The sequence below is a fragment of the Coenobita brevimanus genome, chromosome 91 (genome assembly GCF_032717465.1).
Source record: "Coenobita brevimanus isolate Jiangsu-jjx chromosome 91, ASM3271746v2, whole genome shotgun sequence".
NCBI classification, from domain to species: domain Eukaryota; kingdom Metazoa; phylum Arthropoda; class Malacostraca; order Decapoda; family Coenobitidae; genus Coenobita; species Coenobita brevimanus.
This window is the reverse complement of record NC_137044.1, coordinates 455,246-479,680: the sequence shown is the minus strand read 5'-3', so window position 1 is coordinate 479,680 and position 24,435 is coordinate 455,246. Positions and strand designations below refer to the sequence as shown.

Genomic DNA, 24,435 nt, shown 5'->3' with positions numbered 1-24,435 from the left:
TATAGAGTATTGTAATATCACATGAAAAATGAATGTCATTTCCAAGGGCAAAAGTGTATTGTCAGGAGGAAGAGGATGGGTTTACACATAATGTAGCTTAGCTCAGGGGGAGTTGTTGCTGTCCAGTGCTGGTGAATTATTATTGTTATACAGTACTCTGTTCACTTTAAGGAGATGTAAAATTGCCATCGCCCCTTCTTGCATGTTGAGCTGTAACAGGAAAGTAACACTCGAATATGGTGCTAGTCATGAAGATGTTCGATGGAAAGGATGTTGAGCTGTAGCACTGTCTTATTGTGCCACCTAGTAGCAAAAGTTAAAGGGAATAAACTATGGTTATTTTGCATTACAGTACTGTACTTAGCAACCAATGGGTGAGAATTACATTTTTGATGTTATGGCAGTCTTGTGTATTGAGATGCTTGAACTAGATGCAGCCCATAAGGGTTTCCATGAGAAATGATTGGGATTAATTCCTCACATATTGCCTCTCAGGCCTTAAATGTCAGGTCTTAGTAATCTAGCCCCAGGTTTATATGTTCTTGATGCAAAGGGGGATTGGATGATGGACAGACAGGTAGACAGAGAGGTATCAGGCTATTTGAGGAGGCATGTTCCTATTGTATGTAACACAGTGATATCCATAAATTGGCAGACATCCTCATCTGCCAAGTCAGAGAATGAGTACTGGTACATCTCAGTTCGTGACTGAATATGGAAATCATGTTACAAGGCATACTGTGCAGCTTTCATGAAGTACATAAAAAGGGAGAACAAGCACATCACACAAGCAGAACATACCACATAAACAGATGGAAAGGGCATGTGGTACAACACTCATCAGTTGTCCAAGTAAGCAGACTAATGTAATACTGTTACAGAGCCTGTGTATTACCAGTCAGCCAGAATATGAATAGCTACTGTGCATCTGTCACTCAATAGAGTCGTCTGTCCATCTGTCATAGCCAGGTGGCATAATCCTGGAATGGATGGCTACAAAATGAATCATGTCCATGCCACCCCATCATCTGCCTTCAGGTTGCCATCTCACCTGATCACGCCCTTGCTTTCTTATATAGCACCTTGATTCCAACCCTCCATTTCATCTTTGACATCTTCCTTCCCAGCTTGTAGAGTTTACAAAGCCTCAAGAAAAATCACCTAAAAGAATAATCAGCATTACACAAGGCTTTTGCTTAGCTAACCATGGTGTCTGGTGATCTAGTGGTTAGAATACCCTAGCTGGAGAAACGGATATCCAAAGGACTAAACCCCATGAGTTGACTGGAGGCTTTTCGATCATGTAATGCCATTAGGAAAAGCAGACTGGAGGCTGGAAACTACCTTTAAAGGTAGTGTATGGGGTAGCCTGACTTTGTATCTCAACATTTCAAAAGGAATAAGGTGGAACTGTCTATAGTTGCTTAATGTAGGTCATCACCCTGAATATTGTCAGTAGTCATGTGTATCATGTGTACAAAAACTTTATAGCTGCTTGACCAGTTAAGTAGTAGAAGATGGATGGCTGCCATCAGCCCAGAGAGGTACTGTCAAAAGAGTGAAGGGTGGCTACATGCTTTGAAAAAGGTCAGTCATTTCACTCTGAAGGGCCCCATACTGTCAGTCATGACTGTAATCATGGTGAGTGTGCAAACATTGGTTTTGGCCACACACTAGTAATGATTGTGCAATCTTCATTCATCATGTGTGGTACACCTCATAAAGATGAGTTTGGAGGTTGCATGTATAGCAATAAATCTTGTACTTGAGCAGTGGTGTAGCCAGAGGGGTTACCAGGATGGCACTGCCCATCCCCGAAATGTGCCTGGCCACCCCAAATTTCTGAGGGCGTATCCCCAACCTCACCCCAAGTTTTCCTTGGGTCACTGGGTCACCCCATAGATAGACTTGGCAACCCCTTGGTCACCCAATATTTTAAACCCTAGCCATGCCTGTGCACTAAAGACCACAGATCCCACACAAAAAAAAATTGGGGGGTGGGGGGGGATGAAGAACTGGCATAAGAAAATACCAAGATTCACATACAAGACCCGTTTACAGGACCATGATCGCACAGTCATTTCTATACAGTCAGGCATGATTGTACAAGCATCATGATGAGAAAATATCGGACCATGTTGGATACTCTTCTGTCATTTGTGCAAGCCTTTAATCACACTCATACACAAAGGTATGGCAGCACAGTCACCATGATTATGTAATCAGGGTTGAATGAAGCCCTTTAGGCTGGAAGCATTCAGCCATGTTACAAATCTTACTTCACATTTAATACAGTGCTGTTTATATTTTGCCAAGTTTCTAGCATTTCTTGGGTTATAATTAAATTGTGTTAGCACTTTGTCTATACAGATCATCAGCTGTACCATGGCCAACATCAGTATGGGATTCTTTTAAGAGGAAACATATTGTCATTTGATTGACTGTAATCCAGCACAACAGGCACTGTACAACTGTGCTAGACTCTGAAATGATATGGTAAATCTAAGTTTATTGCAACAAATTATTTTTTTTTTACACCATACTGATAACATGCAGGTGATTGATGGGTTGTAACACTAAAGCAGTCTGGATGTTTGACTAATTTGGTGTATATTTTATTCTGTGTAAGTTATAAAAAAAAATACAGAACTATTCAGAATGTTCATCTTTACTTTCATATAATAATGGTGGTAGGTGGGGGTGCCCATCATCCACCCACTTAGTGTAGTGATACTGTGTTTTTAGGGTAGCTTTGCATTGAGTGTCAAGCCAAATTATTTCCTGTAAACCAGGAAAGCATTTACAACGCTCGGTGGTAACCTTATAACCATCCTACACGTGTTCCCTACGTGACAACAAGTGGGTTGGCGGAGGGTTAGTGCCCCTCCCCGGAAAACAACTAACTAAAAATACAAACAAAAAGCCTCAGACCAGGACTGACCAAAAGGTGACGACTAAGGACCGAACAAAGGACATGGTATGGATAGCTACATGGAATGTAAGGGGTGCAAGTGATGAGGTCAAAGAAAGAGATTGTCCAGGTGCTTGAGGGAGTGAAAGTGGATGTATGTGGATTAACTGAAACTAATGGAGAGGTGAGAGTGTGAGAGAATGGGAGTATGGATGGGGTATATGTGCAGGAGTAGGTGAGAATGAGAGGGCAAAAGAAGGAGTATATATTGTTGTGAGTAACAGATGGAAGGAGAATATAAAAGAGTATGGATCAGTTGGCTCAAGGATTGTGTGGGTAAGATTGAAAGGTGGACTACAAATGTGGGCGACTGCATGCATGTATGCACCAATGCAAGATTGTGCAAGCAGAGTGAGAGAAGAGTTCTGGACAAAATGTGGAAGCATGCATGGAAAAGTTTGAAAGGATTGAGAGAGTGTTTTTGATTGGAGATATGTATGAAAAAGTGGGGAATGTGAAGGTGGATGGAGTAGTTGATGAGTGAGGTGTGCCTGCAGAGATGGATGAGAATGGCAGTGCTTTAGTGGACATTTGTGCTGGGAGGGGGTTGGTGGTAGCCAGTACCCTCTTCAGGCACAAAATGATCCATAGGTATACGTGGCGAGTGATGAGAAGGGTGGGTGGTGAACTGCATGAATGGAAGGCAATGATTGATTATTTGTGTGTGGATGACAGGATGAGAAGGTGTGTAATGGATGCAAGAGTATACAGAGGCTGGGGGAGTGGACTTTCTGACCACCACTTGGAGGTGGTCAGAATCAAGATCCAAATGAAATGGAGAAATAGCAGAAGGGAAGGACAGGAGGAAGTAGCTCATACAAGGAGGGTGGAAAGGTTACAAGAGGATGGAAAAAAGACAGAATACAAGAGGGAAGTGGAGGAGTGATTGGGTAAATATGAATTGGAGCAGATGGGGGACATGGAAAGTGTGTGCAAGATGTTTGCAGAAGAAATCTGTGCAGCATGTGAGGTGGTGTGTGGGTTGAAGAGAAGATGAAAGGGGGTGCAGGGAACAGCATGGTGGAATGAAGGGGTGAGACAGTTATGGCACAAAAGAAGCAAGCATGTAGTAAGTGGATGAGAAACAGGGGCATGGAAGAAGTTGAGAGATGGAAGAGAGTGAGTTATCAGTAGAGAGGAAGAGAGAGTGAAAAGATTAGTAAGAAGAGAGTGGATGAGGAATTTGGAAGGAATTTGAGTGTAAAGTGGAGGAAATGTAAGAAAATGTTCTGGAAAGAGGTAAAGAGAAGTAGACTGGGTGTCAAAGAAGTTAGTTGGGGAGTGAAAGACAAAAATGGTAGATTACTAGTGGTGAAGGAAGAAAATGTTAGCAGATGGAGAGAACTATTCTATCTATCTATAGCCCGACGCCCTAATCCCGCAAAGGGTGGCCTCCAAGTCACTCTGTCACCCACCATTTGACTGCCCTCCCCCAAACTCACCCCCCCCTCCCTCATATACCTCTCAACTCCATCCCTCCACCTCATCCTCGGTCTACCTCTCCCTCTCCCTCCCTCCACCTCATCTACATACACCCTCTTAGTCAGTCTTTCATTCTCCATTCTCTTCACATGTCCAAACCACCTCAGTGTATTTCTCCTAATCTTCTCAACCACATCCACATCCACCCCACAGCGTTCCTTCACTTCTTCATTCGTCAACCTGTCCCTCCACGTCACTCCACATGCTCCTTTCAAGTAACTCATTTCCACTGCTCTCACTCTTGACTTGTTCCCCTCTTGCAAGGTCCATGCCTCGCTTCCATACGTCAGGGTAGGGATCACAATACTATCATGCAGTGACTTCTTAACTTCCATACTCACGTCCCTATTTCTCATCACTGCTTTCAGTGTACCAACAACCTTCCTTCCCTGCTGTACCCTTTCACGCACTTCATCCCCCAAAGTTCCATCCTTACTCATCACACTACCCAAGTACTTGATGCACTTTAAGGAATTGTTGAACACAGAGAATGAGAGCAGTGCAAGTCAAAGTGACTGGGGATTGGCTGGGAGAGAGAGAGATGTGAGAAGAGAGGAAGAAATCAGTAAGATGGAAGTTGTGAAAGCAATGAAGAAAGTTAAAATGGGGAAAGCCCCAGGAGTTGATGGAGTGTGTGGTGAGATGCTGAAGCATGGAGAAGAGAGACTTGTGGAAGATGTGCAGATTGGTCTGGGAAGAAGGTAGAGTCCTGGAGGATTGGAAGTCGGGTATAATTTTTCCCCAGTACAAAGGAAAAGAGGAAAAAGAAGTATGTGGGAATCACAGGGGCATTTGTCTTCTTAGTGTAATAGGATAAGTATGTGGTAGGATACTTATTGACAGAGTTAGGGAAATAACAGAGGAATTAGCTGGAGAAGAACAGGGAGGTTTTAGGAAGGGAAGAGGTTGTGTAGATCAGATACTCATTCTTAAATCTATAGTGGAAAAGTTTCTAAATAAGGGAAAGTTGTATGTGGCCCTCATGGATTTGGAGAACGTATATGACAGGGTTGAAAGACATGGATTGTGGAAAGTATTAATATATGGAGTGAATGGGAATCACTCTCATTTTAAATGATGGGACCAACTGCCTGGCCCCGGGCTCCTGTACTCCTCATGGGGCAATGTAGGATTGGATGATGGATGGATGGATGTTAATGGGAAGTTATTGAATGCCGTGAAGAGTATGTATGAGGGTGCTAAGGCTGCTGTGCGTGAGGATAGTGAACTGAGTGAATTTTTCTATTTGGGAGGGGGCATGGTGGCTCAGTGGTAGAGCATCGGAGTTGTGATCAGGGGATTGCGAGTTCGAGCCTCACCCGGGACTGCCGTACCAGGAGTGGTAGCACGCTCCTGTAACCTAGCGGGGCTATATGGCCATAGTTGCCTAGCTCGGGGATTAAATCCCTTTTCTATTTGGAGGTTGAATTGAAACAGGGATGTGTCATGTCTCCATGGTTGTTTAATCTGTATATGGATGGTGTTATAAAAAGAGATGCTGTACAAAGTAGGGCAGTAGATGTCGGAGCGGCCCTAATGAGAGAGGGGAGTGTTTGGAAAATCCCCATACATTTGTTTGCAGATGATACTGTGCTGTTAAATGTAGATGAAGGGGAGCTGCAAGGTTTGTTGGATGAGTTTGGGAGTGTAAGAAATGGAATCTAAAGGTGGATGTAGGGAAGAGTAAAGTTATGGTCTTCAAGAGAAGTGAAGTCAGTGAATGTACAGTGATGTTGGATGAGGAGGAAATGGAAAATGTGAGTGCATTTAAGTACTTGGGTAGTGTGATGAGTAAGAATGGAAGTTCAGAGGGTGAAGTGCTTGAAAGGGTACAACAGGGAAGAAAGGTTGCTGGTTCCTTGAAAGCAGTGATAAGAAACAGGGAAGCAAGTATGGAAGTGAAAAAGTTACTACATGACAGTATTGTGATACCAGCTCTAACATATGGAAGTGAAGCTTGGACCTTGTTGGAGGGACAGAAGTCAAGAGTGAGAGCAGTGGAAATGAGTTATATGAGAGGAGCATGTGGAGTCACATGGAGAGACAGACTGACAAATGAGGTTGTGAAGGAGCATTGTGGTGTGGATGTGGATGTGATGGGAAGCGTTAGGAGAAATTTATTGAGGTGGTTTGGGCATGTGGAGAAGATGGAGAGTGAGAGACTGACGAGGAGAATGCATGTGAGTGAGGTGGAAGGAGGGAGAGGGAGGGGGAGGCCAAGAACGAGTTTGAGGGATGGAGTGGAGAGGTGTATGGGAGAGGGGGTGGGAGCTTGAAGCAGGGCAGTGGAATGGCAGGGGACAGGGCGACACGGAGGCGATTTGTTTGTGGCCACCCCTTACGAGATTATGGCGTCTGGCAATAGATAGGTAATATTTTATATTTAGGTTTTAAAATTAAAATCATATTTCAAATCAGAAATGGATGACATGAGAGCTGGAGAATTTGGAGGGCGGGGATGAGCCTTCTCTTTGTTTTCCTTATCTCTTTATAGTAGTTTAATTACTCTTCTAAGAGCAGGTTAGCATGAACCAAGTTGCTTACTGCAGTTATCCTCTCTTCTTTTGTTCTTATGTTCGTATTATACAAAAAAGCCATCAGATGTGATGAAGGGACGCCAATTTCAAGAAACGCGCTCAAAATAAAGTCAAATTAGCTCTCTATAAACTTTGCTGCTTCGCTAAGAATATACCATTCGTTATTTGCCACTTGTGAAAATTTGATATATTGAAATCCCAATAGTTAGGTAATTGATATATGAAAAGGGAAACAAGAAAATGAATATTGTTAAAGGCTTCACGTTGAGGTTTGTATTGTCTGTTTTCATCGAGCGGGCGGAAAGAGACGCCATTTGCACCCTTCAACATGGAGAGTAATTTAAGTGAAGAGTAAGTATTAATTTTCTGTATTATAACAATGCTAGGCAGTATATGGTTAAGAGTGACTTCTTAGATGGGAATGACGAGTGCTGGCTGAGACGTAACACTGCTTAAGAGCATAAACCGGCATGTGGTCCTGGTTGTGTATTTATATCGTGTCACCCACACCAAGTAACGTCTTACTTCCTCCTTCACTTGGGCGATTCTGGGTTACTTGGTTGGTGCCTTGATGCCAAGACGGATGTTGAATGATGTTTTCTTAAGTCACTGTAAACTAGGCCGCATTGAAAGCTATGTTGTGATTGGCATCATGTAAGCTTGGCATGAACCAGGCATTTATCTGGAAGAGCATCGCCATAATCCCGTCATAACGATGACGTGTTTTTCAATTTAACCCTTTTACTACCGGACCATTATGTTCAGTTGTAATGGTGAAGGTATTACCCAGAGCTTATCCCATCATTTCTAAGTCTCAATTTGAATAAAATTGCCTGGAGGTAGCAGGAATAAAGTTAGATGTCCTGTACTGTAAGACGACTGACTGCAGGAGAGCTCCCTATAACAAATTATGAAAATTAAATTACATGCTGTAATTATACAGTTCATTTATGAAGCCCAGATTCTGCAGTAATAGGATTATTGTTAAAGATTAATATTATTCATTTTGGTAAACATACACTTCATCTGAAGCAGTAGAAGCACCTTGCCAAATCTGTTTTTCTTCCTGATAGTCTGTAATATTTTTATGATTATTTCTGGGGTGGTAGGTAAACATTTCATGCAAAATCAGTTTCCCCATTGTTTTTTAGCAATGTACCGTTGTGTCTGCATGGTTGACTCGTAAGCATGATGGTGGAAGGGACTGTTCTAAGTGTTTAAACTGAACCTAATCTGGTAGCTTGATTGTGCCTGATAATTTAATTTAATTTAGCCTAACCTGGCATCCAGTTGGGAAGCTGGGAAACGAAAACCACTGTTGAGTATGTTGAGTAAGACAAACCATCATAGGTATTGCTTAAGGAACGTGAAGATGAAAACTAGGAAATTTTTTAGCAGGAAGAGGTAATTTACCACCCTGAAATACACTCAATCCTCGTAAATCGCGGCAATTTGGGTTTGTACCAATGCCGTGATTTAAGAATTCCGCGATTTATGAATAATAACTCCTATGTGAAAAATTAATATGGGTCTGGACTTTGGCCAACCCGTCCCCACAGCACCCTACCTACACCTACCTAGGCACCATCAAATGCAAACATACAAATTTACGAATATTCAGTGCATGTATTAAATAGAAATAAGCCATGTTAAGGGATTTCACCTTAATCCTATAACGAAATTGCTTAAGTGAATGGAGTGGGGTGGTGTTGGGAAGAACTTAGAACCTCTCTGCACTTGTTCTTCCCAAACTCTTTCGCCAGCTTTGAAAACTTTTCTCTCCCCTCTCAACATGACGAATGAGCAACGTTGACTGTACAACAACGATGGCAGCCTCTTGGCGCCATACTGCTTAGAGCGCTTCATCAGGGGGTCGGGAGGTGCCATGGGAGGTAGGAGGCGGGGGGGAAGTTGCACAAAAAAGGCAGGTAGCTCTCGTACTCCACGGCGACGGTCTGTAGTGTGTGGACTGGCGGGACAAGAACAACAACATGGCGGCATTAGTATGCACACATACAACCAGGGACGCGCACTGATTGGTTGTTGGGTCGCGATTTTCAGTTTGAATGCCGCGGTCTACGGTTCTCCTTGGAAATGGCCCACTTGGGTGCCTAGGTCCGTGATTTTCGTGACAACAATGATTTAAGGTTGCCGGCAGTCTGACGGCCACATAGCTGTGATTTACGAATCTTTGATTTATGAACACGCGATTTACGAGGATTGAGTGTAGTCAGAAAAATATAGGAAACAAACTGGAGGAATGAGTTGAATTGATAAGGACCTTGTGCTGCTTCAAGTAAAGTGTACATTCATCTTCATTTATTACACCCAGATACTGCTGAAATAACATGTTACTGAAAAGTGCAAACATTATGTTTGTAGTACCGGTAGTAATAGTAGTTTTTCCCTAGTTAGTCTGGCTGAACATTCCCGAGTCCCTAAGGAAGGCCATGGCTGAGACCGGGCATTCTCACAGAGCTCTCAAGGAGTGTATGTTGTGTTGTTGGCACAGGTCATTGTTTGCAATGCAGTCTTTTGTAATGTGCATAATGGTATGGGGTGCTGTGTTGCATCCTGGACAGGCATCAGCAACTGAGTCATCCAGCCTCTTCTGATAGTTCAAGAGGCCTGGATGATGCCCACATCTCTGGCTGGCCAGGTGGACCCTGTCCTCACAAGGGAGATAGGATTCAGAAGGATGGATATCAGGAGGCTGTGCATGCAGCTGTGTGTTGTCTTTAAGTGACTGAATGGAGCGGTGAGTGATTTGAGTATGGATATGTTTATGGAAGCTGGTTTGAGGTGGGCGAGGAGGGAGAGATGACAGTATTTGTGTATGATACGGTATCATGTGCTGGGTGTTGTTTTGATGTTCCATGATGTGTGTGGATGTGCTGCCATGTAGTGTAGTGGATGGTGTGGGTTTGTGGAGGCTGTGGCAAGAAGTTGTGTGCCTCTCATGTCTACAGTAGATGATCTTTGACTTTGAGGACTTTGGTTTCTTGGTGTAGGTGGTCTGTGGGGGTAGACTAGCATCTGTGCAGCCTGTGATTATTTTTAGGGCTTTGTTCTGTGTGGCCTGTAGTGTTGTAGTGTGCATTAATGAGGTTTGAAGCCCAAGCAGGGTTTGCATAATTCATCACTGAACATACTGTATACCAGTATATTGTTTGTATAGGCTGCTGTTGTGGTGGTGGTTTCTTTGTTGTGTCCAAATATTGTATGGGCACCTTTAGGTGTTGAGTCTTGGTGTTAATTTATTTTTAATGTTTGTGATGTGTTGTTTAAATGACGTTGATGTATGTTACACCAAGGATTTTGTGTATTTACCTATTTGTATTTACCTATTTGTAGTATACAGGAATTGAGCAATGCTCGTGTTGTCCTGTCTCCATATCCACATTTATCAAGTCTACCTTTACACACATGAATGTTTTTCTCATGCACCACCTCTTTGTCTAAGTCGTTCCAAATATTTAAGAATATACCTAATTGTGATATACACAGAATGTACTATGCTCGTGGGTTTCCGTCGCTGTTTCTCAATAAGTCGAATTTAACTTTAAACTCGTTTATGTTTTTAGACTGGACGATCTCTTTGTGTGTGTGTGTGTGTGTGTGTGTTTGGGGGGGTAGGGGAGTGTTGTTTATGGTGAGGTGTGGAATGTGACTGTGTTCTGCAGTCCAGTTTGTGAGAAGGGTCACTGTAGATTTGCCTGTGGCTGTTTTGAGCCTGTTTGTGGTGAACCACTTGTTTAATGTGTTGAGGTAAGGTTGAAGGATGTGTACGGCTGTGTTTGTGTTTTGGTGTGTATGTATGAGTGTTATGTCGCTTGCATAGGATGCTGTGTGTATTTGTGTTGCGTGGGGTGTGGGTATGTCATGCATGTATAAGTTAAAGAGAGCATGGGACAAAACAGATCGTTGGGGGACACCATTTGTGAAGTTTCTGATGTCCGATGACTGACGGGTAAATGTTACATGTGCACATCTGCCTGCTAAATAATTTGCCAGCCATCTTTTTGTGCTGTTGTGCATGTTTGTGTTGAATATTTTGTTTGTGAGGTTGTGGCGGGGCATGGCATCAAAAGCTTTGCTAATGTCTAGTGTGACTAGGAGTGTTCTGTGTGGTGGCCTAGCTGAATTGATGCCATCAAAAACTCTCTGTGTAAGGTCTGTAAGAAGAATGTTTGTGGAGTGCAGCGGCCAGAAACTATGTTGTGATTGAGCTAGTGGGATATGAGATGTAACTAGTTGTGATACCAGTCATTCAGTGATTTTGAAGGGGATGCAGAGGAGTGTGATGGGTCACTGTGAGGAAGGTAATGTGGGGTCATTGTTGGGTTTGGGGACAGTGATGATAGTGCCATGCTTCCAGATGTTGGGTGTTATGTTGTTTGAGTAGCTGTAGTTTGATATGTTGGTGAGTGCTTGCATGCCTTGTGGTCCAAGATGTTTAAGATGTTTGCTGCTTATGTTGTCTGGTCCACATGCAGATGAGTGCTTAAGGTTGCTAATGATGTGCTTTGTCTGGTTGGAAGTGAAAGGTGGAAGGGTCTGTGGGAACTGTTTCTTGGGTCGGATGACACATCGGTCATTGTGATGTGGGTTTAGATGGCTGATGTAAAAAGTGATTGATGAGGGTGTTTGCTTTTTGTTTGTTTGAGGGGTATGGTGTCTGTTGTGATGGCATCATGTGATTGTGTAGTGTTGCTGTTGGAGAGTGTGATGCTGTTTAGTGTTTTGTAGAGTTTGCTGGTGTTTGTTTTGTGATCAAGTGTTTGGAGATAATTATTGCAATTTAATGTTTGCTGTTCTGGTATTTTAATGTTTATTTGAGTGTTGAGTTCTTGTATTTGTTGTATGGTGTCTTATGTATGAGATGTTGGGGAGTGTCATAGTGTGTCGCATTGACTGATGAGGCCTTGAATTTCTTGTGTGAAGTTGGGGTTGTTTCTCTTTCTGTTGCCTCTAAGGATGTGTCTTTTGTCTGCATCTTGAATAATTGTATTGAAAATGTGCACAGCAGTGTTTATGTTTGTGATGGATGTACCCTACAGTACTGTTTGGTGTTTCAAAGTGTTGTTCTGTTTCAGTTGGGAAGGCCTCCCAGTTGGCCCTCTTATAATTAGTGTATGTGTGTCTGTTGCCAGCTGGGGTGATTCTGGTTTTGGTAGCTAGTGGTGATGATTGGGAGGTGGTCAAGGCCAAGGGTTTTGACCACTCTCCAGGATGTTGTGGGGGCAAGGTTTGGGGAGCAAAAGGTGATGTCTGGAGATGACTGCAGGAAGAGAGTTTGGTGTGGGATATGGGTATGTTGATGGAGATTATTAAGTATGAAAAGATTATTTGTTTGGGATTGTAGTACCAGCCCCCTGTCTGTGTCAGGGTACAGGTAGATGACATGCTAGGCCGATACTTTGGTGTGGAAATTACCACCCAGGATGATGTTGGGTATGTTAGTAATGTGATGTATTTGAGGAGAGTAATTGTATGGTACTGTGAGGGATGATTGGGGGAAAATGAATCCTGTATATTGGCGATTGTTATGTGTGATTTGTTCATCATCATCATCATCTGGACCTCCTTTCCCACCCAAGGGCAGGGTGAGGAGTAGCAATGTCCATGCAGCCCAAATTTGCCCAGTCCAATGGATCACACTTCCACTCACTTATCATTCAAGCCCCCGGAATCCTAGCTCTACCGGATATGCCAACACATTGACCACGTTCTGTAGCCTCACATAAATGTGCATATTTTAATTGATTGTATTAATGTTGTGGTATCATGTGGGGGGAGAAGTGACTGTGTGTGTGCACTAGTATCTGAAAAGTTGATGGATTGGTGTACCAGGGTGATGAGTCCGCCGCCACCACCATCAGCCCAGTCTTGTCTAATGGTGATGAAATGATGAAATTTAGGCCTTTTTTTTGTGATGTCCGTTGTTTAGTTTCCTGTAAGATGGTAGTGTGTATGTTCTGTTGTTTGATGAATTGTGTGAGTTCTTGTTTTTTTGGTGTTTATGCCATCTGTGTTTATCTGAAGAATGGTGATGTTGTGTGTATGATGTGTGTAGGGTGCTGCAGCACAGGGGGGAGGTCGGGGTGTGGGTGGAGGGGAAGGGAGAGGAGAAGGTTGTGATGGAGATAAGGTGTTTGTGTAATATTTTCTGGATGCAAGTGTTGTGCAGGTGTAATGGGCCCAGTTCTTGCAGGAACTGCACTGAAGTGAACTCTTTGTCTTTTGGCTCAAAGTGATAAGTTTTGAGCATGCTGGACGTGTATTTGTTGATGGGTCCTGGATTGCTCAATGTCACCGGCTAGAAGAAGTCTTCAAGAAACGACCGCCGGGGAGTCATTTCTCAGTATAGAAAAAACAGTGTTGTTGTGTTGAGAGATGTGGTACTTGCCCGGGCAACTGAAGCCACTCCCAGGTTCTTGGGCCCTGTGAGGGGCCGGGGGAGTTTGTGGTAGTTTGGCCCCCCATGCTGTCCTCTTCCTTTACTTCGACAGCCTCTAGGGGGTAGATCCACAGCGAAGACACCACCACTTCAGGTTCAGTATGTTTGTCGGTGGTGGTGGTGGCTCACAGACAGCAGTAGGTTGATTCAGACTTGAAACTCATTCATTCCCAAATTGTTCCAGTTAGTATGGTTAAGTTAAATCAAATTAGGTTAGGCTGTTAGGTTAGGTCATATTAGAATGGGTTGGTAGGGACAAATGATTAGTGATGGATTGAGTTTGAAGTTGTATCAAGTTGAAAGTCCGACATGGTGGGTAGCCGCTTGTTATGGTATGCATGTAAAACTGGTGAGTTTTTTTTTTAGTTAAAATCTTGAAAATTACTGACAAAGATAGGTCAGTTTTTGGTAGTTACATCAATTGACTTCAAAACAAAAAATATTTATTCTGGTCAATTTTAGTGTGAATTTCATGTGTATTGCATCATTTCTGTCAGAAATCACTTGTTTTGGAGGTTAGGTTTACCCAAGGCAAAATACAGTAATCCCTCGATTTCGCAGCGTAACAGAGCCAAAGGCATGCCTGGATAGTGGATCTGTCTGGATAATGGACTTCTCCTCTGGCCCCCCTTCATACATACCCTAACTTTGAGAGCCATTGTAAAAGGCCACTACAGTACATCGTACAACAGCTGTTCCTCCCATCATTCCCAGACATCACCTTTTGCTCCCAAACCTCACCCCCACAACATCCTGGAGAGTGGTCAGAACCCTTGGCCCTAACCACCTGCCAATCATCATCACTACCAATACTAGAATCACCCTAGCTGGCCACAGACATATATACACTAATTAAGAGAACCAACAGGGAGGCCTTCACAACTGAAACAGAACAACACTTTGAAACATTAAACAGTACATCCATTATGGACATCAACACTGCTGTGCACACTTTCAGTACAATTTTTCAAAATGCGACGAAAAACACATCCTTAGAGGCAACAGAAAGAGAGACAACCCCAACTTCACACCAGAAATTCAAGGCCTCATCAGTCAATGCGACACTCTGTGACACTCCCCAACACCCCATACACAAGACATCGTACAACAAATATAGGAACTCAACATTAAAATATCAGAGCAGCAAACACTAAATTGAAACAATTATCTCCAAACACTTGATCACAAAACAAACACCAGCAAACTCTACAAAACACTAAACAGCAACACTACACAATCACAAAGACGTGTCACCCAACACAAGAGACAGTTCCCCACAGACCCAGACTTCACACCTTTCACTTACAACCAGATGAAACACATCATTAGCAACCTTTAGCACTCATCAGCTTGTGGACGAGACAACATAAGCAAGATACAACTTAAACACCTTGGACCACAAAGCATACAAGCACTCACCAACATATCAGACTACAGCTACTCACACAACATAATACCCAACATCTGGAAGCATGGCACTATTATCACTGTCCCCAAACCCAAGAAAGACCCCATGTTTCCTTCCTTACACCGCCCCATCACACTCCTCTGCACCCCCTCCGAAGTCACTGAACAACTGGTATTACAACTAGTTACATCTCACATCCCCCTAGCCCCATCACAACATGGTTTTAGGCTGTTATACTCTACAAACACTCTTTTTATAGACCTTACATAGAGAGTTTTTGATGGCATCTCATGTCAAAGCAATGGGAAATTCAGTATCTAACCAAACCAAGCCTGATTCAACTTGACCTCACTTGCCTTTGACAGCCAGCTTTCAAATTTAAAAACTGTGTTAGGAACATTAAATATGGCCAGCTTCTGGCAGACGTTGGCAGAAATCCAAGATAATTAAGTACAGTATAGGACAGGAAGAAATCAGTAGGATAGAAGTTGTGGAAGCAATGAAGAAAGTTAAATTGGGGAAAGCCCCAGGAATTGATGGAGAGTGTGGTGAAATGCTGAAGCATGGGGGAGAGATAGTAGTAGAATGGATATGGAAGATGTGCAGATTGGCCTGGGAGGAAGGTAGAGTCCTGGAGGATTGGAAGTCAGGTATAATTATTCACTTGTACAAAGGAAAAGGGGGAAAAAGAAGTGTGTGATAATCATAGGGGCATTTGTCTTCTTAGTATAATAAGAAAAGTATATGGTAGGATACTTATTGACAGCGTTAGAGAAAGAACAGAGGAATTAGTTGGAGAAGAACAGGGAGGCTTTAGGAATGGAAGAGATTGTGTAGATCAGATATTCATTCTTAGATCTTTAGTGGAAAAGTTTCTAGAGAAGGGAAAGAAGTTGTATCCGGCTTTCATGGATTTAGAGAAAGCATATGACAGGGTGGATAGACAAGGATTGTGGAAAGTATTAAGAATATATGGAGTAGATGGGAAGTTGTTGAATGCTGTGAAGAGTATGTATGATGGTGCTAAGGCTGCAGTGCGTGTGGATGGTGAACTAAGTGAATTTTTCTCTTTGAAGGTTGGGTTGAAACAGGGATGTGTCATGTCTCCATGGTTGTTCAATCTGTACATGGATGGGGAAATAAAAGAGGTACAAGGTAGGGTAGTGGATGTTGGAGTGTCCCTGGTGAGAGAGGATAGTGTTTGGACACTCCCTGTACTGTTGTTTGCAGATGATACTGTGTTGTTGAGTGAAGACGAAGGGGAGCTGCAAGGCTTGGTGGATGAGTTTGGGAGTGTGTGTAAGAAATGGAATCTAAAGGTGAATGTAGGGAAGAGTAAAGTGATAGTCTTTGAGAGAGGTGAAATCAGTGAATGTACAGCAAGGTTGGATGGTGAGGAATTGGAAAATGTGAGTATGTGTAAGTACTTGGGTAGTGTGATGAGTAAGGATGGAGGTTTGGAGGGTGAAGTGCTTGAAAGATTACAGCAGGGAAGAAAGGTTGCTGGTTCCTTGAAAGCAGTGATAAGAAGCAGGGAAGTGAGCATGGAAGTGAAAAAGTCACTACATGACAGTATTGTAATACCAACTCTAACGTATGGAAGTGAAGCTTGGACGTTGTTGGAAGGACACAAGTCAAGAGTGAGAGCAGTGGAAATGAGTTATTTAAGAGGAGCCTGTGGAGTCACATGGAGAGACAGGCTGATGAATGAGGATATAAAGGAGCGTTGTGATGTGGATGTGATAGGAAGCGTTAGGAGGAACACACTGAGGTGTTTTGGCCATGTGGAGAGGATGGAGGGTGAAAGACTGACGAAGAGAGTGTATGTGAGTGAGGTGGAGGGGGGAAGAGGGAGGGGGAGGCTGAGGATGAGATGGAGGGATGGAGTGGAGAGGTATATGAGAGAGGGGGGTGTGAGTTGGGAGCAGGGCAGTGAAATGGCAGGGGACAGGACGACGTGGAGGCGATTTGTTTGTGGCCACTCGAAACGGGATTGAGGCATCTGGCAATAGATAGAAAGATAGTATAGGATTTTCACGTTGAATATACATTTCTGAAAACAAGTTTATAGTAGAGTAGATCTAAAAGAACGTGGCCTACAACATGGCCGTGTCAGATTTCCTGGATCAAGTGATGTGAACTACCGAAAATTGGCACAAAGATAAATACATTAAGGTTTATTGAGGAAAAAAATTGAAAATTCTGTGCATGGGAGCATTCTTGCAGTTTCACAGTTAAGCTACAGTATGGAAAACTGAAACATGGTATAGACATGGATATTATAGTTTTGATTCTTTGCATTGTATGTCTAGTCACCACTTTTTTGGTTATTATTGATGATATCATTACCACGGATATCCACAGCAGGTTGTTTATAAAGGATTTCATCGGCTGAACATGTCACTGCATCCTAACTTAACCTAACATGGGGCCAGATGCCCTGTAATTTTAACCACCTAGGATTGCCAATGAGCCTAGCCTGGAAAGCCCCCAGTACTGTACCAATATTTGTGAAAGACCGCCATGCAGCATTATGCCAGTTCCACTGAGAATTACTTTTGTCACAGTTATTGCCATAAGAAAGAAAAAACTACCTTGCAAAGTGAAGCTCATTCTAAAATGATTAGTTATTGACATTGGGGGAATAAAATGCAGCGAAATCGTTAGCCCGGAGCAGAGTAATTGTTAGGACAGTAGTTTTCATGTTCTTTCCCAAGCTTCTCACAACTTTATTTCCCTTAGAATATGTATATATATACATTGGATTCAGACAGTTTAGATTAATTCTTAATAATCCATGACAAATGTATAGAATTTAAAACTTTACTTTTCAGTTAAAAAAAATAAATAAATGAGTCCGTGAACATATAATCTACCTTCAGGTTTGCTGAGCATTTTTCCTGTTGCCTTGGATTGTTATGTGTCATTTTGTTGATATTATTGCAACAAGTGTGCTAAGGCTATGTCATATGTCCCCAACTGGTAGTTGTTAACTTTCAACCCATAAGCAAGTACAGTTTATTTGTTATTTATTTAGTTACTTCTCATGGATTTTATAGTTTTGATGCTGGGCAGTGTATGCCTAATCACCACTTTCATGGTCATAGTTTGTGACCTGAGGGATAAGGGACTGAATAGGGAGGCTGCCAAAGACCGAGCAGCGTGGAGAGCCGTCATTAGGTGGCAAAGGCCAACGTATGCAAGCATGTTGGAGCCTCTATAAACTATATGCTTTATGATCTGACAGTTGTGTAATGCATCCATGAATGCGAGACCTGGGGGTGCTAGGTTTGTAATATTAGAGTTGAGAGGAAGGATGGGACTGGAGTGTATTAGTGTTGTGATGGGGCTGGGTCGATTGAGATGGTTTGGGCATGCGGAGAGGATGACAGTCAGTTGTGGAAGGTAACAAGTGTTAATGTTGGGGGTAGGGTTGCAAAAGGCAGTCCAAGGAAGACTTGGGACAAGGTCGTAGTGTGACCACAGGGATAAGGGACTGAATGGGGAGGCTGTTAGAGACTGAGCAGCATTGAGAGTCACCATTAGGTGACCAAGGCTGACACATGCAAGCATGTTGGAGCCTGAAAACAATATAATGATTATTTATTCATTTATTTGTTGGCATTGACAGTTGGGGGGGCTTTCTGTAATATTTCCATTGCACCTGTGTTGTTTTCTGTAGTATCTGGTACAGGCAGCCCTGAATATATACGGCACAAACACCCGGGTCAGGGCCCTGCCTTATCCACAGATTGGTCCTACCCACCCATCCTCGTTTGTATTGTTCATGTCATTTATCAAGGCTCCAACATGTGTGCATGCATTAACCTAGTCAATGGTGGCTCTCCATGCTGCTGAATCTCTGGTAGCCTCCTTATTCAGCCCCATATTGCTAGTTACTCTCTATGACCTTGTCTCAGGTCTTTTTCTGTATGCCTTTCACGGCCTTACCCCCAAAATTCACACTTCTCATTTTCTGCACCCAGTTGTCATTCTCTGTCCTCCTAACATGCCCAGGCCATCTCAATCTGATCCTTCTCATCACAACACTAATGCGCTAGTCCCATTCTTCTCAACTCTTCAGTTATAAACCTAGCACCCCTCCTCTACCCCAGGCCTCACATTCAAGGATGCACTACACATCTATCTAATCATTGCCATTTCTGTACATTTGAGCCTACAAATACTGTATCCTCTTCCTTTACTGCCCAGGTCTCAGTACCATACAGCATTACACACACACACACACACACACACACACACACACACACACACACACACACACACACACACGCAGACACACACACACGCAGACACACACACACACACACACACACACACACACACACACACACACACACACACACACACACACACACACACACACACACACACACACAGTTATTCTGTTAATATTTTTCTTTTTTCTTTTCAGCAAATCTCAGAACACAAGAGTGTTTTTGGAGAGCCTTCCCAAAGACATTCGGAAAGACCAGGTGGATAAAGCATTTTCCCGTTATGGCAAGATAGCCAAGGTGTACCTAATCTACGACCCACCAGGCTCAGGCTTTGTGGAGTATTTTGATGCCCATGATGCCGAGTATGCAGCTAACCAAATGGATGGGGCTGATTTCTTGGGTTCACGGGTATCTGCTCGTGTCACAAAAGGAGGCATCCCCCGTGGCCGTGCTCGCGGGCGTGGTTTTAACAGAGGTGGTCGGGGGGGTGGAGGGTATTATTCCAGCAGCTACAGTAGTAGTCAGGGCTATTATCCAAGGGGAGGTGGAGGTTATAGGGGTGGATTCTCCCGAGGAGGGTTCAGGGGTTCTGACAGGGGTGGTTATGGTGGTCGTGGAGGCTATTCCAGAGGAGGTGGTTACTCGAGAGGTGGTGGAGGCTTCTCACGCGGAGGCAGCTACTCACGCGGTGGGGGCTACACACGAGGCAGTGGCTACTCCAGAGGATACTCTCGTGGAGGCTACAGCGGAGGCTCCGGCAACTATGACAACTACAGTTATGACAAGTATGATAAGTCATATGAAAAGCCAGCTGAGAACGGCTACTCTCGCTACCCCTCTGGTGACAAGTACAAGTCCCACTATTCAGATGAGAAGTATGACAAGTATGTGAACTACAGCGGATCACGCCGGGAGGAGTACCAGCGCAGCCGTTCACCAGTCAGCCATTCACCTGATCGATATCGTTCTGCCTCTCCGGGCTACCAGCGCACCAGGTACCCTGCTCTCCCCACTCCAGGAGCTGTCACTTGATGTTGCTCAAAACAAACTTAAACAATATGATTATTAACTCATGACAGTACTGCCTGCATTGGACCATGCAGAGTTTCAGTTAGAATGCGTAGCCAGTTACTGATAATTGATATTCACTAATGTGATGAAATCACTGAAAAGTTGACTGATTAATCAAATAGGAAATTTAAAACACACATTAGACAAAGAATATGCCATAAAAAAGTCAAGAAAATGGTCATATGTCAGTTCCTGGATCATTTAAAAGGGTTAGAAATATAGAACATCCTACAAGTTATGATAAGAATTTCTTTTTCAGATTCATCACATTGTTGGCAGTCTCATTTTTAAAAATTCCTCAGTTACAGGGAAAGAGCTCAAACCAGAAAGCAGTCTTAAGATGAAATTACTTTTCAGAAAAAGCTGCTGAAATGGACTGGATGCCTTGTGGATTTTAACACTTTCGAGTTGATGCTCGAATTCTAGAACATTTTTCTTTGAAAGATGTGTTATTTGATATTATGTTTCTTGTGCCTTCTTTAGTTTGCATGCTTTTTAAAGCAACCCAACAAGTTGACAAGGAAGGAAGTAAGGAATAACGAAGTAGTAACTGGTGCATACTAAGTTTACAAGCTTAAGTGATTGAAAAGCTTGACAAGTTATGGAGCACAATGCTTTCCTGCACTTGACTAGTATTACTTTCTTACTTCAAAGCATGAAAAACTTCTGAAGGTGCCACTATGACAATACTTTGCAGTAGTAGTAAAATTTGAGAGGCAGACGATATGAGAAATTGGTGTTGGCTTTATGGCATTTTATAATAAGATAAGGACCATTAGCAAATTAAAGCTATTCCAATAGCATAGCATATAGGATTTTAATTCTAATGTTTTAGTATGTGCTTATTTATTTCATGCTTACATTAGCATAAACATGCATGTGTACGTATGTGTATTTGGGAAAAAAAAAATTATGAAAATTAAACATTCAGTTTCCATTCTTCGTTAAAGCATTAAGAATGCCAAATACCGATTTCAGCAAATGCCATTTGTCAATGAAGGAGAAATAGAACTGGGAAAGAACTAATTATCTGAAAAATAACAACTAATGGACAACTTTAGAAATGCGAATGTCAAGATGCAGAAGCTGATAAATTGTGAAGCGATAATGTGCAGTAAATTCAGTTTACTATCCTAAACTGTAAATGAGGACTGAAAATTTTTAAAATTTGAAAACTTGAAACTGGATGAAAAAAACGTCTGTTTAAACCAGAAAATATGAATGTATTTGGTAAGATACCATTCTGCACCTATGGAAATTTGGACATTGAAAACTTTTGAAAGTGCTTTAGAAATTTATCTGAAGTGACAGGTGTACAGTATCAGAGTTTAGCATGAAAAGAAGCAGTATGCAAAGTGATTTCGATGGTACCGGTAAAAGCTGGATTAAGATGATCAGTCTTAAGATGTGATCCAAGTTATCCTTGAGGCATCACATTGGAAATGGAAAGTTTTGAAACATTCTTTATGAAAGGAAAAAAAAAAAAAAAAGCAACTTGAAAGTGCTTGAATGGAAATACAACCAGTAGTTTTGATGTGTTGCAAGATAATTTTCATTTTAGTATTTGATAATTGGTTGCCACGGTACAGGTACTGTATGACCCTTAACACTTAAAAGGAAAATTTGGAAAGAAAATCAATACTTTGACGGCTGTTGAAAATTACACACATGAAACTGGAAACGCAGATTATAAAGTAATTTTCAAGATGCAATGAATGTGTGCCAGCTTCAGTAATAGATACATCTTAGCACAAGATTAAATGCAAGTCCTTGCCTACTTGTGTTAGCTTCTTGGGTTGCATGATTTTTTATTTATTTATTTATTTATTTATTTATTTATTTTTTGTACATGAGAAGAAAACTAAGTGATGAGCTGTGAAGTGTGCGTAGCAAAATAAAAAGTAAAAAATAAAAACCCACAAAGAGAGTTTATTTCCGTTACATAAATAGCGTGGTTACAGGTCACGGTCGCCAATTGGTGGTGGGTATGGCAGCTCGTCTCGCTACTACTCTACTACAACCCCGCCTCCCCCATCCAGGGAGGTCATCCGAACCTCACGCTCTCGTGATACCCGTGACTATAGTCCTGAGCGGGCTTACTCACGCAAGGAATACAACAGGTACAATGATGAATGGCATCGTACTGATATCTTGAAATAGTAATTATAAATGACATCGCACTGATATCTTGAAATAGTAATTATAAATGACATCGTACTGATATCTTGAAATAGTAATTATAAATGACATCGTACTGATATCTTGAAATAGTAATTGTATGGCAAGTATGTTTGTGAATGGAAAACTGACATGAAAACTGTGCTGTTCAGTGATCCTGTTAAAAAAAGTTTGTGTTAGGCATGCCTTATCAATCACTGAAATCTGAAGCAGTTCACGAACAAGCGATGTTTGCTGCGTCAGTGTGCGAGAAAATCTTTATTTGAAAATGGAGTGTTGTTTTCAAAAGAACTGGTTGTGTGATGCTGTAAATATGTAATTCACATAGTTGAAAATTTTTTCATTTTCAGGAAAAGTAATGGGGTTGTTTGTTGTTGACACAGCTCTTATCTTTCTTCTTTATCTAGTTCATCTTATGGAGGACGCCGGAGCCCTGTTGATGGCCACTACTAGATAAGAAAGCAAGTAGGAGAAAAAGAAAGCAAGTAGGATCACTGATGCTGAGAAAAAGAAGAGGACCTTATAACATGCTAGAAAACCATCGAGTAATAGGAAGTTGATCTTTGTTGTAAAAGTTTTGAAAAATATTGTAGTGAGTAGTACATGGGAATGTATGTCTACTAAGTCTGTTATTACAGGACTTTTCGCATATTGTTGGCTTAATTTGAAAATGTGGTGATTATGAAAAGTTTTACAGCCTCGTATATAATTTGAAAATAGTTCATCATGAGAGTAAAGATTAAAGAAACTTATCACCTGCTCCTGAATGCACAACCTTTATATATTCAATTAGTTTATTATTTGGAATTGTTCAAGTGTTGAGTGCAGAAAAGCAAATGACTGCAACTTATTTAAAAATTAAGAAAACAATACAGTAGAGGCAGGAAACCAAGGGTTAACGTGTTTCAGGTGATACAGGGCGTTTTTGAGTGAAATTTGCTGTGGAACTTTTCTAGCCACAGGCTTGAACCATTCTCTTGTTAACCTGGTCACAAGGTGTGTTTTATAAGGAATAATTCATCGTGAGTACTGTCATAGAAATTGATATGATTCTCTTCAGGACATGAGAATGGTTTACATGCTTATTCAATTAGAGGTGTTGAAATAGATTAACTGTGTATTAAGCAGTAAGTTTAGTGGTTCTGAGAAATGAATGATGTTCTTAATCAGGAAAAAAAAAAAAATAGTGTTACATGTGCTTCTCTATCTTATTTGCATTGAAAAAATGTGTACTTGTAAAATTAATCCTACAGTAGATGGTGTGTGTCAGGCTGAAATTCACATTCTCATCCAGTACCATAACTTCACTTGTAAGGACTTGTCATTTTCGTTACTCTGTACTGTGGATAATGCTGTGGCTTCTTGAGTGAAAAATGTTAGTTAACTTCCGGTAAAAGTTAAATGGCATCCATAACAGAAAACAGGAATTTCAAAGCGAAGTAAAGGTTTGCCAGCGTCTTGCATCTCAAACTAGATAAATTTATTAGATGACTGTGACACCTTGTTGGAATGACCAGCTGACAAAGAACTAAAGAAGGATAGGTAAATATCCCAAGGATTTCCATTGTAAGATGCTTCACGGACACAGATATCAGGTTCCGTGAGATGATTCCAAGGTTATTTGTATTGAGATATACTGAGGAGTTTTATACCATGCAGAGTTTATACTAACGATAAGCAGTATTATGCTGTAGTAGGTTTGTTTTTACCTGATGGAACTGGGCCACTCCCACAACTTGAATAATAGGTCATGGTTGCATGAAATTTGACAAGCCTTTGTTAAGGGGTAGTAATGAGTCTCCTTGGTTAATAGTTAACTGAACCCTCCAATCTGACTACACTTGCCCATCAGCTGAACTGAAATGGGTTAGAGGTGTCCGTCAGGTTAGAACAAATGCACTGTAGTAATGTCATCATTCTCAAGGGTGAACTACCAGGAAACTAGAGAACTGCCACCCTCTGTATGTGGAAGGACATTGCCCATGCAGGGGAGCACAGGATTTGACTTTATATTTCCATTTTCAAATTGTACACCTTTAATAAATGGCAAGAAAATGTGGAAGAACCTTTTATTATAGGTTAAAGTTATC

At 41.9% G+C, this 24,435-nt stretch overlaps 1 protein-coding gene across 2 annotated transcripts; it reads left to right on the top strand.

Annotated features, from left to right (window-relative positions):
* Positions 1 to 7,279: 7,279 nt before the first annotated feature.
* LOC145411897 (uncharacterized) lies at positions 7,280 to 24,402 on the top strand. 2 transcript variants are annotated; one of them, XM_080281868.1, is made up of 4 exons: positions 7,280 to 7,341; positions 19,294 to 20,091; positions 22,129 to 22,287; positions 22,753 to 24,402. In XM_080281868.1, the coding sequence occupies exons 1-4, from the start codon at positions 7,319 to 7,321 to the stop codon at positions 22,796 to 22,798; spliced, it is 1,026 nt and encodes a 341-aa protein (XP_080137994.1). In that variant the 5' UTR covers positions 7,280 to 7,318; the 3' UTR covers positions 22,799 to 24,402. The 2 variants fall into 2 exon arrangements, with proteins under 2 accessions (XP_080137994.1, XP_080137995.1); XM_080281869.1 differs by lacking the exon at positions 22,129 to 22,287.
* Positions 24,403 to 24,435: the final 33 nt, after the last annotated feature.

What these genes read in the sequence shown, in the direction of transcription:
- LOC145411897 (XM_080281868.1), top strand. Translation starts at nt 7,319, where the DNA reads ATGGAGAGTAATTTAAGTGAAGA. An exon ending in CCGGGCTACCAGCGCACCAG is followed by an intron (nt 20,092 to 22,128) that starts GTACCCTGCTCT and finishes GCGTGGTTACAG; the next exon opens with GTCACGGTCGCCAATTGGTG. An exon ending in TCACGCAAGGAATACAACAG is followed by an intron (nt 22,288 to 22,752) that starts GTACAATGATGA and finishes TTCTTTATCTAG; the next exon opens with TTCATCTTATGGAGGACGCC.